The sequence below is a fragment of the Anoplopoma fimbria genome, chromosome 19 (assembly GCF_027596085.1).
Source record: "Anoplopoma fimbria isolate UVic2021 breed Golden Eagle Sablefish chromosome 19, Afim_UVic_2022, whole genome shotgun sequence".
In the NCBI taxonomy this organism is placed as follows: Eukaryota; Metazoa; Chordata; class Actinopteri; order Perciformes; family Anoplopomatidae; genus Anoplopoma; species Anoplopoma fimbria.
The window spans coordinates 14,941,327-14,959,413 of NC_072467.1; the positions used below are offsets into that span (position 1 = coordinate 14,941,327).

The following is an 18,087-nucleotide window of genomic DNA, read 5'->3' on the forward strand; positions in this document are numbered from 1 at the left end:
CTTCACCACCGTGCCAGTAAGTGAGGAGGGAGGAGCATGTTGCAAAGGTCACTCTTCTCATAGGGGTAGCAGTGCACACACACACACAAACATACACAAAGCCCGGGTCGCACTGTAAGAAAATAAATCATCTGTAATGTTTTCAGTTCAACATTAGATGGTGAACTTGTATCACTGCACTGTGCTCCTAACGTACAAATGCTTTCGATTGGAAGGAGAAATTTGTGACTTTTGTGATATTTATCCTAACATATCAATGATAAAACTCTCACAATCTTCAAATATAATAAGACATGCTAAATACTGAAAAAACAAGCCAAGAGTATGATGGCCTTAAAGGACATCTATGTCTTTAAAGGGAAGTTGCTCACTAGCATTGAGATTCCTTTGTGTTAATTTTACAGCACAAGTATAAATTAAAATGTTTATTCTCAAAAACTTCTCCCTTTTGATGCTTTTATTTGAATGACGGGAAAAGATATTTCAATATCTATATGTATTTTTTTTTTTTAATAAGGGCAGTTTTGCTTTCCAAGATTGTTCCAAGAACATGTTACCATAAATTCGAGAGTAGAGGATCACCAGAGTTGTTACATTTGATCCTGAGGGGGATCAAGACTTTTTACTCCCAAGACCTAGAATGCCGACCTCATGGTGGCATTAGAGGAAAGATCAGGGCAGCACCAAAAGTCCTCCATGAATGTCAAGATTTCACTGCAATACATAGTTGCAATGAAATCTCAGTCCAGACAAAAAGTAGTGTAAGATTGACACTGACTTTCATTAAGTCAACATGTTTTTATTAGGTAGTTTTTTTTGATATATATATACACACGTGTGTGATTCAATGTGACACACAATTAACATACAAACAATATACAGGGAATATTCTGATAAAGAGCGTGCCAATGTATTCGAAAGTCGTTTTCTAGCAGAGTATGCAGAAGACTATCAATGCGTATCGTTTAAAAAAATGGATATTAAAATATATATTCAGTTCCAATAATTGTGATAGCAAAGAAGTCAGCTGGCTATAATCCTGCAGTTTGATATCATAGACGTTACATCACATTGACATACAAAGCATTACACAAATTATATAAATACACAAGAACAAGTCATATATACGCTGCCTGTATAAAATATAAATATTGGGTCTGCTCATTGTATACGGTTTACATCAAAAATCACTCCATCGGTGGACAATCAGATGTGTCGCTTCCAAGCTTTTTTGTTGCCACATTGATGACAATACCAACAACAGTTTTGTCTTCCGACTTCTACATCTCTAACTTCCTAACAAGGTGGAATAAAATTTCAAAGCTGATTCCAGCTCAGAATATGTAACTAGTGGACAATTATTTTATCCTCTAGGCTTTGGTCTCCACATGGCGCAATGTCATCGAACTGGTCCAGCTCTGACTTATCATTTGTCCAGATCGTTGCTGTCCCGGCTGCGGGGCCGATAGTGGCACTGGCAGAACTCCTTGATCCGACTGCAGGCCTCCACCATCATCTCCTCCGGCACCGTCACCACGATGCGAAAGAAGTTAGGGTACTCAAACGCCTGGGAGAGGGCAGAAAATGGACAGCCTCAATTATTAAAAGGGTCACACATCATTATTCAAAATTCGAGTAAGTTGGTGTAAAGTGAAAAATGGATAAATGAGGAAGAAGGTGCCTTACTGAGGCAGGCAGACAGAAGACAGACTGCTCGGTCACCAGCTGTTGGGTAAAGTCCACATCGTCCTTAAATTCTGGAAAGTGATCCATGTTGATCCCCACCTGGACAAACATGCACAGACATTATCCTCTAATTCATATTCAAACCGCTTTAAATGTAATAAAATACCGTTGAATGATATTTCACATGCATGTTCAGTATAGATAAGATTAATGTGGAAGATTTATAATTTAACATGTAACACTGCCCATTAAAGGTCCCATATTGTAAAAAGTGAGATTTTCAAGAATTTTTATTAAAGCTACTCTAGGTGCTATATAAATAGTGTGACAGTGTGAAAACGTTCAATCTATGGAGAAATACATAAATCTGGTATTCAGAAACTGTGCCTTTAAATGAGCCGCCAGGATTTCCATATGGTTGTGACGTCTCAACTATACAATATGTAGACTATTTTAACAGTTTTAAATGTTAGTTTATTTCTGCTTTCAGGAAGTAAACATGGACCCAAGCTAGCAATGTAATACCATTGTAACGTGCTAAAACGGAGCATCTCAGACAGAAGTTGAATACATGTATATTTAGACAGACAGTATGACACAAATTAAGACTTTTTTTGAACATTATAACATGTTCCTACTAGAACATGTAAACATGTTCTTGTAGAAACCCAAAATACAAGTATGAACCTGGAAATGAGCATGATATTTGACCTTTAAGTTTGGTAAATCTGGTCTATTTAAAGATTATTTTTTTCCTGTTAGAAAATCATTATTTTTACAACACCTGCAACAGCTACATAAAAATGTCCAGCACCTTCCTCAAAATGGCATACTAATTTAATTTTATTGATTCTTTCCCACTTTTATAAATACTTTTTTATTTATAAATCAATTTTGAGATGCTGTACTGTAACGGCTTGTAATTCACAGGGGCTTATTTTGATTTTTATTGTAATTAATAGAATAAATGAGATATTTAAATTTCAGGTTGCAACTTTTTTTTATAAAAAATATAAATACACCCATATGTACATAAATGAGATAGACCACACACACTTCTAGTACTCACCATGAGGTACATGGCTCCTGAGGGCATGACAGGGTTCAGGCCAGGGACGGTGCACAGCTCATTGAAACAAATCTCAGAGTTGGTCTGAGGAAGAAAAGTAAGTTGGAATAAAATAAAGTAAAGCAAAACATTTTTTTATTAACATTATAATCAGAGAACTGAAGAGAAGAAATAATTTGGTCACATAAATTTACAGGATAAAATAAAGGATTATGAGTAAAAACTATATTTCCCCAGAACAGGGCCTTTCCATATTTATATTGTACTCCTTATCTTATATATGCTGCACAATATACACAAGATGTATAAAATATAAAAAGCCAGGATGGCTGGCTAGTTATCTAGCTAGCTTGTCCATCACCAGAGCTGGCTAGTTGGCTAGCTAGTCTGTGGAGCTCATGTCTGCTCTCATCTAAGCTAAGTTGTCTTCTAGCAGCAAGAAGTGAGGCAGAGGTAACATAAACCCAGCGCGGCCGCTGGACACAAGCCCGCTGTTAGGCTCGTTTTCTGTGTCAAGTGTAACTTTAGCATGGTGGTGTTAGCAAGTAGCTGACTAATTTGCCAGCAGCTAAATGAGTGAAATGAATTAACTTTGTGCTTCATCCACATGCCCTTTTGTGACAGGGTAGGAAAGCACATGGCTATCTCCGGATAAATTACAATTTTGGTCAGATCACTTTCCGTGACCAGTGTTGGGTGGAAGCTGGATTAGCAAAGCGGGCTAAGTAGCCAGCGGTTTGCTGGTTGGCTTGCCGGTTCCCCCTTGCTTTGGTGCTGGTTGCAGAAGATGAGCCCAACAGCAGGCCATATCTCCATCTCTCTAATAGTCGAGCTGTCCATTACGGCAGAGTGCAGCAGCAATGCCGGCAGGGGAAGTTAGTCGCAGGCTAGGCTAAACTTTTAGCAACATTTTCTCTCCGTGTCTGAAACCCTTAAACAATATTGTATCTTGCTAGAGCTCAGAATCACAGCATTTACAATGATACTTAGTTTATCATCTTAAATGAATGGAATATCGATACTAGCACCCAACAACACACAAGAAGACATTTTCAATGTGTAACTTTAACCTACTGTTACGAGGTGATTTGTGTTTGACTCCAGTCTTTCATTGGTTTTGCCTCTAGCTAACACGCTAAGGTAATCATGACGTTGGCTATGAAATGGACTACAACACTATCCAGGAAGGTGTCAACCGACAGACTTGGGCTCCGGAGTATCAGTAAGACTGTACTTTTGTCGCAGTAACATAAAGAGATGGTAAAAAGATGTATTGTATAAAAAAAGATATTACTCATCGTCCCCATGTTTACCTTCAGAAAGCTGATGGTGTTGTTGTAGAAGCTTTGAGGTGTGTTGTTGAGGATGCTCTCCAGGGCACCCTGGACGATACTGCAGGCTCCCAGAATACGTTGGGTCAGTTTCACCAGACCCTGTCGAATCTGCAGTGGAGACATATAGTAGGTGAATATAACTGTTATCTATGAGTCTTCTCATTCTTTCTCTGTTAAAAGAATAATGCACAAATAAAGCCTACGTACTTTGGATCCAAATATATCATTCCTGTCATGGATGAGGATCCATCCCATCCTCCAACCGGGAACCAGCCAGCGCTTAGCCAAGCCGCTGCAGGAAAGGATGGGAACGTCACTGCTGAGAGACGCCATGGAGGGACAACTGACACCAGGGAAAGCCTGAGGACAGGAGCAAATGACAAGATAAAATACATTCAGATTGCAAAAATCATCCATTACTTGTTGTTTACATTCATTATGGTCATTTGGGGGGAATGGCTTTTCAGGGAGGCCTGAAGGAACGGTCTGTCACTGTTGTCAAACTCGGCAACTACCTCAATAGATTTGGATCCTTTTGGAGCCAGTGCTGCTAGCTACTTTTATTGGTAAATAATTAAGATAATTAAAAAAATCTATCGTATTCTTGCTAGTTTCTCAACATTACCAACTCTGGCTTTAACAAACAATGGCTTATTTACCACTTCGTGGATATAAAACCAGTATTCTCCGTGTTATTCCCATTTTTGGTTTCCACAATCTCCTGAGAAAATGTCTGGCTCTTTAGCAGCTAAATGCTCCACTTTGCTCCCAAGCTGGTGGCTTCATGTGATTGACTGCTGCTTTTGCCCGCTGCAGACGGAAATTAGGTTGTTCAGAGCGTCAAGTGTAGTAAACAAAAGCAATAAAGTTATGAACCAAAACCAATGCACGGAACTGAAAGACACAAAAAAAAAACACTGCATAAAACCGAGGCTTTGTTTGTCCCACCTATTGAACCTTTTCACATTACACATCGTAATTTGTCTCATTGTTAAATCAAGTATTTAAAGCTACAGGGAACAATTGTTTATTTTTCCCCATTTATAAGACAAATAGCATGTCTTAAACATTTTCAGAAGCTAATCTTCCTAATCATACAAGACGAGGATAGTATCTCTGTTATATATAAACCATATGAACCATTTTAAAGCAAGAGAGAGTAGGAGAGAGCGAGGCTTTAAGGGAAAGGGTGATGTAAAGTAACCACATGGAAAGCTGGTTTTCATTAAAGCCAAACAGCTTTGGCTCAGAGCAGGGGAACTGCCCCGCATCCTATTGGCTAGATGCTGTGAATGACATAACAGCAACATCAGACATGTGCCTGGATAGCTCTCCAATTTTAAGCAGTTCTTGGCATCTGGTTTTTGACCCCCCTTCCTTCTAGTATTTAGGGGAGTTTTTCCTGTGCCGATGTGAGGGAAGGACAGAGGATGTCGCATGTGCACAGATTGTAAAGCCCTCTGAGGCAAATTTGTAATTTGTGATTCTGGGCTATACAAAATAAACTGAATTGAATTGAATTGAATAGTAGGAATACATAAAACATTATGTTCAGTATGGAGAGGTTCAGCCAGATAACCATGGAGCAGTCACCAACTTTATCATCTATAGCCATTGGTTAGGTACTAATAAATTAGGGATGACGATACTGATCGACTTTACATGCACAGAGAGTACCTAGATTGTGTAGATATATGTTGTGAGCACATAATTTACTTATTCAAGAAACAAATGGACTGACTGAGCCTTGCTTGGCTGGTGCAGTCCTTAGATCCCTTGTCTTTGACCCGCAAAACACTCCCCCTTCTAGCTCTCCATCCACCACACGGCCCCATTCCTCACATGCTCCTTCAGCGCCAAAACCTGTCATCTGCATTGATTGCAAACACATGCAGCCACAAAAGTGCAAAGTCATTCTGGTCTGCTTGGGTTCAGTGTTAAATGGTCAGACTGTGGGGGTTTGTGAAAGAACCCAACAACCCTGAATACAAACTTTTCCACTCGCACCAATCCCTACGGACTAGCCCTCCAAAAATTCTGAATATAACATGAAAGCATATCCCATCAGAAGAAACAGCAGAGGAGCAAACATTATGTAATGGCCTGGCTGAGTATGATAATAACGCACAGGACTTAGACTTACACTTCTTGTGAAATACAAAAGGCCACGCACCATGCAGTTCATGATAAACTGCTGGTTCTGAAGGTTCTTTCAGATAGTAAGCGGTTCCAGCCACTACCACCGCCATAGTTTTCTACCAAATTGGATTTCATAGATTAGAAACCTACTTGAAATGTTCCTGACATGTTTTACAGGAACGCCCAAGTAATGTATTGGTTTAGGACAACTTTTTTTTGCTATAGCACAATTTTTTAAAGGAAGGAGCTGCTTTGGAAATGGAGACAAATCTCTGGTATGGTTGTAGTTTTTATTGTGGCAAAGTTGCTATGCAGAAATTTACACCATATGTGTTTTGAACAGCCACCATGTGGCTGCCATTTTTTGTGTTTTTTAAGAGAGAATCGAAGAAAAAGTGGGTGTTCCTGTAACGACGTGAGCCAACTAAAGCAGTCCCTGCACTTAGATGAATGAGACACAAGCTCTCTAACAAACCTCTATTGGTCAATTTAATTTCACAATACTAATACATCTTCAACAGAAGCACTAGCAGTAACTGACCGTAGTTGAATAAATAAAACAACTTAAGCAGGTGAGGTGGAATTCAGTGAATCAAAGGCTGAAAGATGCTTTTAGACACCCCCCTTGATTTGTATTTATCACCATATCAGAATGTTACCTCTGTGGAAAACTACTGGTACACAATTCAACTCTTACCTTATCTCCACTTTTTTATTGAGCAACAATATTCAGACTGTGTGTGTGTGTCTGTGTGTTCAGGAGTCCAAGTACATGTGGATACCTGTGTACATGTTTGCATGACCTCCGACAAAGGTTTGACCAGTACAGGTGTCTCAAGGCCGACATTGATGCCTACGCTTTGGACTGAATGTACTGGCAATGTTGTTTTCTTAGAAACATTTGAGGTAATGTATGCCGTTTCAGGAATTTACTCTGAAATGTGATAACTCAAAATTTAACAAAATTACATCCCAATAAAACTAAACTGCACTATTAATTACGTTAAAAAAGAAACATATATTCCCTACAGTATTAAACAGTTTGAAACACGTGGTTAACGTTGTAAATTGAAACAAAACAAAACATAAAACGCTACAAAACTTCTTGGTTGGGTTTAGTAAAAAAAACATCATGATTCGACTTAAAATTACTATGAAGCTGACGCGAAAGAAAAACACAACCAATTATTTTGGTTCACACTGGACACAAACAGCAGTCTTCTGAATGAAAGCACTTCTTTACTTTCAATTGGCTCTCTCAATCATGTTTCAAGGGAAACTTAATTCCTCCCAGATTGCAATTGGCATTTTGTGACAGTTTGAAACATGTGGTTAAAATTGTAAATTGAAAGAAAAAACTAAACTTAAGAAAAAAACAATACAATACTACATGGTTTAGTTAAAATATCTTGCTTAGGCTTAAATGATAACGAAGTTGAAACAAAAATCTAAAAACAGTTAAGGCACCTGGTTTGGATTTAGGCAACTAAAGTTCTCGGTTTACACAGGACACAAACAGCAGTCTCCTGGGCGAAGATCCTCATCCCTACACAGATGTCCATGGACTCTTTTGAAACTCAATCGAGACACTTCAAAGCATAAAGTACATGATTCACAGTGCAGTTTCGTTGTATTAAGATCTAAAGAGATATTGCCTTTATATCAGAACACCATGGCACTTTGGAACATGCTCATGCACATAGCCTGAGGCTAAAATGCTATACCCCTTGCCCACCCCCCACTGCTTGCCCTCGCTGACCCCCATGCCCCCTGCTCATCCAGCGTACCCATCTCACTGGGTAGCTGCTTCCAGGCCTCATTCACAGCACATGGCCCCTAATCCCCCCTGTGCTGATGTGGGGTTGTCCAACCTCCACCCAGAGCCAGGGCAAATACCACCAAATGAAACACAACCTCTGCTGTAACTGTGGCAAAAAATGTGCCGCGCTGGTGTTAAAGCTGGGCCAAGCCCTGTTTGTGTGGTTAAACTCACCATATCGCTGTAGATTTCATCGGCCAGAATGGGGACGCAGTGTTTGGAGGCCACTGAAAAAAAACAAATCAATCACTATATTGTTCCACTAAGATGATGACGTCTTAGTCCAAATTTCCGCCCCCTGACTTCAACTGTGCTTGCCAATTCAAACCTTTTCAGGAATTTGAACTTCCCTATTCCTACCAAAGCAGAGCTGGGCAGAACTGCAGCTAACCTTTGAGGATTTTCTTCAGGTGTTCCTCGCTGAAGACGGAGCCGCACGGGTTGGACGGATTGGTAACAATCAGACAGGATGTCCTCTCGTCAATCAGGCTCTCCATATGTTGCAGGTCGACCTCCCAAGACTTCTCTGGCTGCAAATCAAAGAGGGATGTCAGGGTGAGGGCGGAAACTTTATCGTGCGTGACAATACACCCGTGTCTTGATAATGTTCAGGGGTAGTCACTGTTACTGAATATGAGAAAGCAACCTGCTACAACAAGGTGAAAGCCAGCCAGGATAAGGTTGTTAACAGTTACACAGTGTATCAGTCCTTGAACGGCTGCTCAATCATTCATTGTAATTAACTTTTTTTTAAGATTTAAGCCTATCAGAAATATGTTTCAAATGTGACGTCCACAAACGTGGAAAATGTTTCGATCCCTCAAACCTCCTTCACATTCATTTCACGTCTTACAACGCCTGTTTGGAATGGTTTGCAACACTGCTGAGTTGTTTCTTTGGCCTGTGGTCATACGAATGTCTCTTCATTTGGAAAATAAATTGAATTAAAGTGACAGCACCACCACTGATTTAGGTTTCTATATACTATATTGGGCTCCGAGGTTAGAGTTGCAGTGGCTAACTGCAGTATTGCTGCAAAAAGAAATCTGATATTTTAAAGCCTTGAAGATGTTACCGTTGCAAAAGCTTCCCAGGGCAAGAACAGCCATTGTTATTATCTGGGTGACAGATGTAAAGTCTAGGAAAAAAGACACTGTGTGATGGAGAACGCATAATGTCCACAAAATTTTGTGAAATGCCATCAATGTATGCGAGAGTTAAATGTTTAATAGTTTAACGGACCCCCGTCCTACTTACCAGCAGGTTATAGAGTTTGACCTCGATGCCCATGGAGACAGCCAGAGTCTTATATAAGGAGAAGCCTGGGCATGGGACCAGGATGTTGTCCCCTGGGTTACACAGGACACTGATAGCCAGGTCAATGGCCTGACTGCAGCCGCTGGTCAAAATCACATCCTGGAAGAGAGCGTGGTGCACTTGACTTTTTGAGAGCATAGACTCCAATAACACATATCAATGCAAACAACAACAGCCAATAAAGTCACTGTAGCAAGTAGATTAACTTCCAAGACATGCACTCTCATGTATTACAATCTGATTCTATTTATTGTGAGCATTATATTGCGAGTGCCGAGTTTAGAATAAATGTGTTAGCAAAGGTTAGAGGTGTTGGGGGAGTAAGCACCTCTGCCTCCAGTGGTGCCTCGGGGCAGCTGTAGAAGTTGGCCACTGCCTGTCGGCTCTTCAGATAACCTGCCAGTGGACACACAAAAAAAACATGCAGCACATGCAAACAGAGATGCATTAATGCAACAGCTTAGTCCTTTAATCGCCACTACATTGTCTCACTCCAGTGACTGCTGGGAGTTGGTAAACATGAGCATGTGATTCACTGACATCTGACAATTTCTGTTTACGAAATTTTACAACAGAAGTTAAAGGGTGTATCATTAGACATAAGGGGCTCCTGGGCACTAAAATGAAAAACGTTCTCATACACATCTCTTAACTTAGGAGCAAGACTTTGTAATTGTTAAGTGGCTCTTTGTAGTTGTCTTGTATCTCTTCGTAGTCATGTTTTGTCTCTTTGTGGTTGTTTTGTGTCTCTTTTAAGTTATTTTGTGTCTCTTGTAGTCATTTTGTGTCTCTTTTCTGTCATTTCAGTCTCTCCCTGGTTGGTTAATGTCTATTTGTGTGACAATTTGTAGGTGAAGGGGGGCCCCTGACACTTTGGGCCCCTAGGCCTGTGCTCGGTAGGCTCGTTCAGTAATCTATCCATGCACCTAATGTAGCTGAAAAACCACCAAAACATCTCACCTTTACCTTCTGTTTTACGGCTTTTGAGGCCTAAGTAAAATCACATTTCTTAACTTCCGTGCATTTAAGAAGTTTGCCTTGGATTTTTTCTTTTGCTGGTTTGTGCAACTCACCAACAGAAGGAGCGTATCCATTGAATTTTTGGGAGTCTATGGCATCTTTCATGGCCTGCAGCACGGCTTTATCTGTAGGCAAGTTTCCAAAGACAGTGGGATCCCCTGGGGAACAGATGTGATGGGAGGCATTCAGTCAACAGTGACAGGGCGCAAATATCAAGCATCAAACAACGACGACAACAACAAAGTATGCTTCTAAAAAAATATATATATATGTGGAATATAGTGGTTACATGTGTAAGAAACCATATATCTGTACTAGATAAAAAAGCTAAAATAAATTTTGTGGACGCCAGTCAATGGACAATATGCCATTGCATATGTACGTATCAGTAGTATCATATCATATAGGTAACTTATTGGCCTGGTTGGTTTCCAATACTAGAAAGTAATTGAAACTCTAATGGGGTAGTCATTATTTATTGATTATAGTTATACATTATTAGAATAACAATATTTGCATTGCATGTAAGTGACAAAGCTGCATCCCTGGAATTGTTTAAACCACATATTTAGTCATGCAGAAACTCACCTATGGAAAGCGAGATCATGGGTTTATCCGGGTTCGGAGTGAGCTGCATCCCATCCACAATGGCTCTGATGGGATTGAGCGTGTTGTTGGCCATCTCAGAGGGCTTCACTTCCCATCTCTGCCTGCGGCTCTTGGCCTTGGTCGGATACAGGCTGCCATTCACACTCACGTGGAGGACGCCATTCCCGTGCACTCCCTTCCCATTGACTCCGGCCCCATTCAGGCTTTTGCTGTTGACGGTGCTTTTGCCGTGGACCCCAATCCCATTCATTTGAACCAAGTAAGACTTGTTATCCATCCTGGAACTGATGAGGATAATGGGCGATGAGGGTGAGAGCAGCAAAACACACAAAATTGTACTTTAATTTACTCTTGAAGTGCTTAATTCAGGTATTATATGTATATTTACAGTTCAGGGGTAAATATAGTACTTTTTTTACATTTATCAGATAGCTATAGTTACTAGTTACTTTAGAAATTAAGATTTGACTTACATTCATTTTATAATTTTATAAAAAAGATGATTATAGCTTAAACTGCCCAAAACTATAATAAATACTCAATATTTGCTACCCTGCAATCTGCTGCAACTTTAACATGCTCTTTAGACCAGTACCAGTACCAGTGTATTTTATGCTACTGTCACTTGAGCAGAGGACAGAAACACTTCTTACAACAGTGTAGATTTCTCTTTGGCAATACTGACAAAAACAAACAAATTTAAATAACCCAGAATAAAGATGATATGCTGTTGATCACACCTAATTCTGCATATTCAAATATTATAATCTCTCTTTTAATTCTGCTGGGTTCTCAAAATTGCATGTTACTTTTCAATCATCCAAAAGTCCGTTCTATCTGTTCGTGATACCTTCTCGCTAGAACCGTCAGAGATGGGATAAATACATATATAACAAATCAATGACTGTTGCAAAAATAAACTTCGAAAGATCAGCTACCGACTGTATTCCTCCCAAACATAATCAAAACATGCATTTATGCAAATCAATTCATAGCTCATTTGTTTATTATCAGACCATTCATTGAAATGTTAAAATAAAATAAGAAATCATATCGTACTTACCTCATTAAATATTCAACAGAAAGTTGTTTTTTTTCCAATAAGAAGCAGCTTGTGCAGGATGATGAACAATAGCCTTTAGGGATGTTTTACGCCGATTATATATCAAGATCCCCAAACATGGGTGTTGAGCTCTGCCCATATTTCCATTGGTGGAGACCGAGGGCTGTGCCATTACACCCCTCTTGCATGACTAACAAGAACCATCCGCGCTATCAATTATAGGCAGGGAGGAGGGAGGGGGGGACCAGCGGGGACGGGTGCCACGCTAAAGTCTATGGTTTTACGCAGGCGAAACGACACCTCCACTGGAGTGCGTCATACGCATTGGCATCAAAGAAGAGAGGGCGCAAAGTGCAATATGTCTGCATTCCTATATATTCAAATAGTGAATGTATCTTTTTCTCTGCACTGTTAATACGTGGTAATATATTTATTATAGAGTAAATACAACCTGCAGAGTGATAATCCTCTTTGGGTTCATTACTACAGCTGACCGCATTCATATAGTACTTATTTGATCCATTATTAATATTTTAAAAAAATACAGATTAAAGCTGCTTTCAGCAGAACTATAATGAGAAAGTGACATATTTATAAAATTAGACTCTAACTTGAGCAAATGGATGTCAAAATATTCTATACTCAATAATCCAAACAAGTCAAACTACCCCACAAGTAGGCTCAAGTAAAGGTAACTGTAAGTCAATGACAAAACAAAAAGTTACTTATTCATGATGAGTATGATATACTAAGGCTAATACCTGGGTCAAGAAAAACATGTGTGGATGTGAACCCGTGGACTGTCTGGGCATGTTAGGTTGTAATCAATATGTCAGATGGACAAACAGTCACAGACAGTTTTTTTGACAAAACACATTGCTGTTGCCTGGGTTGTTATGCCACTGAGAGCATCTTTCTAATATATCCCACTTCCTTCGGTAAGTACAGGGAAAAACCTACCTGGCTGGCACTGGAGGCAAAAAGAAAAGCCAGTCACACTATAACAACATCTGTGGAAAACTACTCCTCACATAATAGTCTGGCAAGCTGTTATTTAGCTGATGTTGTTCTTGAGGGGTTTCAGGGCTCAGCATCAGCTCATTTTACAGTCCCTTTTAGAGAAATAGTGCCAGTGAAGGTATAGTAGGTCCTTTGAGAGTAATAACATATGAAAAGTGGTTAAAAAAAAGAGCAATAAAAAGATAATGTTGTACTTTTGCATGAATAATGACAAAAAACATTTTCTTCCCACAATACAGCTCTACGGCAGAAGAGCATAACCTATATTTGGCCTACACTACTGACAGAATTTAATTTAAAAGGCTAAAATAGTCACTGGTTTTTCTCTTAATGGTATTTAATAAAAGTAATAAAAATATGCATTACCACCATCCTTTGATATAGATCGATTATTAAACCGGGATTTCACCTTTTTGTGGACCCTTTTATTGTCTTTCCACTTTTTCCCTCTTCTTTAGTGTGTTATATATATTTTTGTAGATGTAAAAGGTCCGTAGAGTGTAAAACCTGAAGTCCACGCCTAAAAGGAGTTACCCTCCCCCTCAGAAGCTCCTAAGCTGCCTGAAACAGCTCGATTGAATTCTCTCCTTCACTTCTGTAACTTTATGAGGTCATAATGTTACAGAACTGACGTTAAAAAAGTAATTTTTTGAAATGTGAAACGTTGACCAATCACAACAAAGTGGGCTAGCTGACCAATAAGAGCAGACTTTGCTTTCTGGAGGAAGGAGCAAGCGCTACAACGGAGCATTTCAGAAAGAGGGTGAGAAGAGGTGCTGCAGGACAGCCAGGATGAGAAAAACAAGGTGGATTATGAGCATTAACGCATGTAAACATGTTGTTACGTAACTTGAGATAAAAATATGCACCTGGAAAATAGCATAATAGGGCCTGTTTAAGGCATAGCACAAGGCTATTAGTGCATTGTGATGAATGTGATTCTGGAGGTTTAAGAAGTGGTGTTGTGACCAGAAAGTCTCCAGTATGAATCTCCAGGTAGGGTAGATGTGGTTTGAGGAAGTCGTATGAATTACTTTGTTGTTCAGGCTGTGTTAAAAGGGATGAACAAGTCCGCCACAAAGGGGAAAACTTTAAAAAAGAAAAACATATTTCGACGTAAAGAAGCAAAATGGCACACGTAGATCCTGCCGTTTTACTTTTCCTTCATTTGACATGATAAACGAAATGTTAGGGCATTGAGAATGGCGTCGAGGTGGGATTCATTGGTCCCCGTGATTTGGATGCAGCATTGGGTCATTTTTCATTAATCAGAATATGAACGACTGCATGTAAAAGAGAATTTTTGTAGAATATTCATTTTCATCATCCATGTAAACAACTTAATAGAAATCCTGTCTTTTTCTGAATAAGGGCTTAAAACGGACAACATTAATGTGTTAGATTTTTACAGTAGAATGGGTTACTTTGGATATTGTATTAGGAATTGCTCGCTTCACAGTTGCACTAGTGTAGCTGTAGCATCTTAAATTCAAATTCTATGCTTCATCTACACACTCCTGTCACAGCAAAGGAAAGCAAGGGCAAACGCACCTTAAAATGCCATTATTCAAAACAACGGATGAGGTTGCTCAACAGCTGAGGTTGCTCAACAGCTGGCACCTATCGTTGCTGTGCAGGCAGATGATACCATGGATGTGTCATGCAAGTCACAAATGGTATAGTACTGTGCTATATGGTAAGTCAGGTTTTGGCAATTTATTCAGGGGGGCAAGACGGCCACTAGCCTGTCAAATGCTATAAGAGCATCTCTTGAGCCTGTGAATCTAACAAATAAGGCAAAAGTGAAGAACCTCCTGGAGGACTCCACCTGAAACGAATAAAGACATTCACAAGGAATACAATGGGACAGCAGAGGTTGAATGCCCTAGCTTGCCTTCTATTTGAAATGAAATCATCCATGGACTGTTGGATTATAATAGCAAGGTCATAGATAAGTTTGCACACATGAAGGACATCTGCATTTATGCTTTTCTAGTTGCCTATCTCTGATAATATTACACTGTAAACAACCAATCCATGTTTAAATTGACAGGAGTCAATGTGGCGGCCCCATGTCAAGGTGGAGTCATGGATGGTTGCCTTGGTGTGTTGGTGAGCATTGTTTTGTGTTGGTTTTATTGTAAATTCAGTTTTCTGCTGTGATATCCTGAGCAATTTCAACAGAGATGAGCTTATTAACACCTCGGAAACAACTCCAGAGGATTTACTTCCCACTTTTCTTTTAACAATTGTGGAATTACTGGATATTTTAGTCTTTACACATGCAAGGAAACGGCGCAGGAGAAGGAAACCAACTGGTGCGCTTGTGCTTCTCCATCAACGCCGATTTCGCACACCGCTAGCAGGGATATTTCTTTACAACGTGCGTTCACTGTGAAACAAACTGGACGATTTTCAGCTACTTGTGGTGAAAACAGTGACATTTGTTCATCCTCTGTTTTGTGCTTCATCGAGACTTGGCTATGTGGAATGATACCGGACTCCAGCCAGCAGGCCTCCAGCCATCCAGAGCAGATCGAAAGGTGAAGGAATCTGTTTTTATATTTACTTATTTAACAGTGACAGGTGGCAGCGATTCTGCATTACTGTTATCTTGATCTGGAATATTTTTATCATAAACTGCAAACCCTTTTACTCTCCCTGTGAGTTCGCTTCATTCATACTTGTCGGTGTTACTTTGTGTGGAGTGGACCAACCCGGACTCTATAGTTATGGTCCCAGGCGACTTTAACAAAGGTAACCCCAGCCATTACTTCCCCAAATACAGACAATTTGTTAAATTTTCAACCAGAGAGGAAAACACTTTAGATCACTTTTGACACAATCTTATACAGTGTCACTGCCTTTTGATCTGTATGGTCTTCCACGTGTCCTTTGATCTGCAGGTGCGCTAAGCTTTCCCTTATCACAACCACCTTTCCTTAAATAACATCTTTTTGTCTTTTTTAATGCCTACAGTCCTTGCATAGTATCTCTTTGCCTTTTCTGAAAAGGGAATGGCAACCTCTTTTTGTGTTTCTCTTCCTGGCGTAACATCTCTCTATCTTTTCTTTTTGGGGGAAGGGGACTTTTTCATGTCTCTCCTCCCATAAATGGTAAATGGACTGTACTTGTATATCTCTTTTCTAGTCTTCCAACCACCTAGAAATGGCTTTAACACTACATGTCATCATTCACCCATTCATACACTGAAGACAGGGGCTACCATGCATCCATCAGGATCTATCTAAGCATTCACACCAATTTACACACTGCCAGCACAGCCTTCGAGAGCAACATGGGGTTAAGTGTCTTGCCCAAGGAGACATCGACATGGACTACAGGAGCCAGGGGATTGACTTCTGATTGAGGGACGACCCACTCTACCTTCTGAACCACAGTCACCACACATAACATCTCTCTATCTTTTCTTAAAGGAGTTGGAAAGTCCCTGACTCAGCTGCTTCACACCTGTGCTCCTGCATGCCCTTCCTTCTCATGCCTGCATTTGCTTTGGTGCACAGCTGCTTGTTTTTTAAAAACCTTTGGTCATTTACTAAATCTTAAACCATTCAAACTCTCTATATTCACACTAATTCCAGTATGTCATATATGTAATCTTCAAACATGTAGGTAGACTCAAACATTAAGATATAATCTATAGTGGTAGTCGATTATGATTAAATCAAACTCGAGCAGGACAAGGACAGGTTTAAAGAGTCAAAATACATGTTAAGTAAGGCTGTGAACACCAGCTCTGAGCAAGAGACTCTTCTTAACAAAATACAAGCCTAAAGCCCCCCACTCTATTTATGACTTACACATGGCAAACGACCTGATCAAGTTTTACTGTCGCTTTGAAAGACAATGGGACAGTCCGACCCCCACTAAGCAGCCGGCCCAGACTCAGTCTCTCCCTCCACCCTGAAGCCCTGTGCAGATCAGCTGTCTCCGGTGTTCAAAGACATTTTCAACACCTTACTGGACACATGCCACGTCCCAGCTTGCTTTAAGGCCTCCACCATCGTCCCTGTCCCCCAAAAACAAGGATCACAGCACTTAATCACTACAGGCCGGTCGCCCTGACCTCTGTGGTTATGAAGTCTTTTGAGTGCCTTGTCCTGTCCAACCTCAAAACCCTCACCGACCCACCCTTGCAATTCCCCTACAAGGCCAACAGGTCTGTAGACGACACAGTCAACATCTGGACTCCTCAGGAACCTACGCCAGGATCCTGTTTGTAGACTTCAGCTCTGCCTTCAACACCATCATCCCCTCACTGCTGCAAGACAAGCTCTCCCAGCTGAACATGCCCAACTCCACCTGCAGGTGGATCCCAGACTTCCTGTCTGACACGAAGCAGCATGTGAATCTGGGGAAACACGTCTCGGACTCTCGCACTCTGGACTCATTTTAACCCAGGACCTCAATTAGGAGATGAATATCAGGGAAAGAACGATTGTAGCCGACCCCTCTCACCCTCACCTAAACTGTTTGAGTCCCTTCCCTCTGGCAGGAGGCTGCAGTCCATCAGGACCAAGACCTCACGCCAAAAGAATAGTTTCTTCCCATATACAGTTGGGCTAATCGACAAAGCCCAGGACCCCCACTGACTCTGACAATTTAATCTACAGGACAATCACAGACATTTACATATCCCTGCACAACTCTTCACTTTAAATATACACTTGATACTTTAATAACATACTTATTTAACATACTCTTAATTTGTTTGTTGTTTATTCTAATATTGCAATATGTTTTGTTACTACTTTGTTATGCACCAATCACCAAGCCAAATTCCTTGTATGGACAAACAACTTGGCAATAAACTGAATCTGATTCTAGAGCTAGTAAGGATGGCAGCACCGCTAACGGCTTGCAAACAAAGGTTTTGTTCAGTTACATCATGATGCGTTCAGGCTCTGTTCAGTGAATGTGAGCATTGGTCAAGTAATTTATAACAATGTTCACATGTAATCTCGTAATATGTATTTTTGGTGAGAAATTG

General features: G+C 40.3%; 1 protein-coding gene across 1 annotated transcript; it reads right to left on the reverse strand.

Moving 5' to 3' along the window:
• Positions 1-787: 787 nt before the first annotated feature.
• tat (tyrosine aminotransferase) lies at positions 788-12,224 on the reverse strand. Its single transcript, XM_054620243.1, has 12 exons — positions 12,057-12,224; positions 10,973-11,277; positions 10,438-10,542; positions 9,693-9,760; positions 9,305-9,463; positions 8,439-8,577; positions 8,222-8,274; positions 4,297-4,449; positions 4,069-4,197; positions 2,756-2,839; positions 1,687-1,785; positions 788-1,567 (listed from the first exon to the last, which is right to left on the reverse strand). Exons 1-12 carry the CDS (start codon positions 12,059-12,061, stop codon positions 1,427-1,429), a joined length of 1,440 nt encoding a protein of 479 aa, XP_054476218.1. The 5' UTR covers positions 12,062-12,224; the 3' UTR covers positions 788-1,426.
• Between the last annotated feature and the right edge of the window lie 5,863 nt (positions 12,225-18,087).

Excerpts from the sequence above, each read along its gene's own strand:
- tat (XM_054620243.1), bottom strand. Across the intron at positions 10,543-10,972 it reads CATGATCTCGCTTTCCATAG|GGGATCCCACTGTCTTTGGA; the intron begins GTGAGTTTCTGC and ends TCTGTTCCCCAG. Across the intron at positions 9,464-9,692 it reads AGGCACCACTGGAGGCAGAG|GATGTGATTTTGACCAGCGG; the intron begins GTGCTTACTCCC and ends GCTCTCTTCCAG.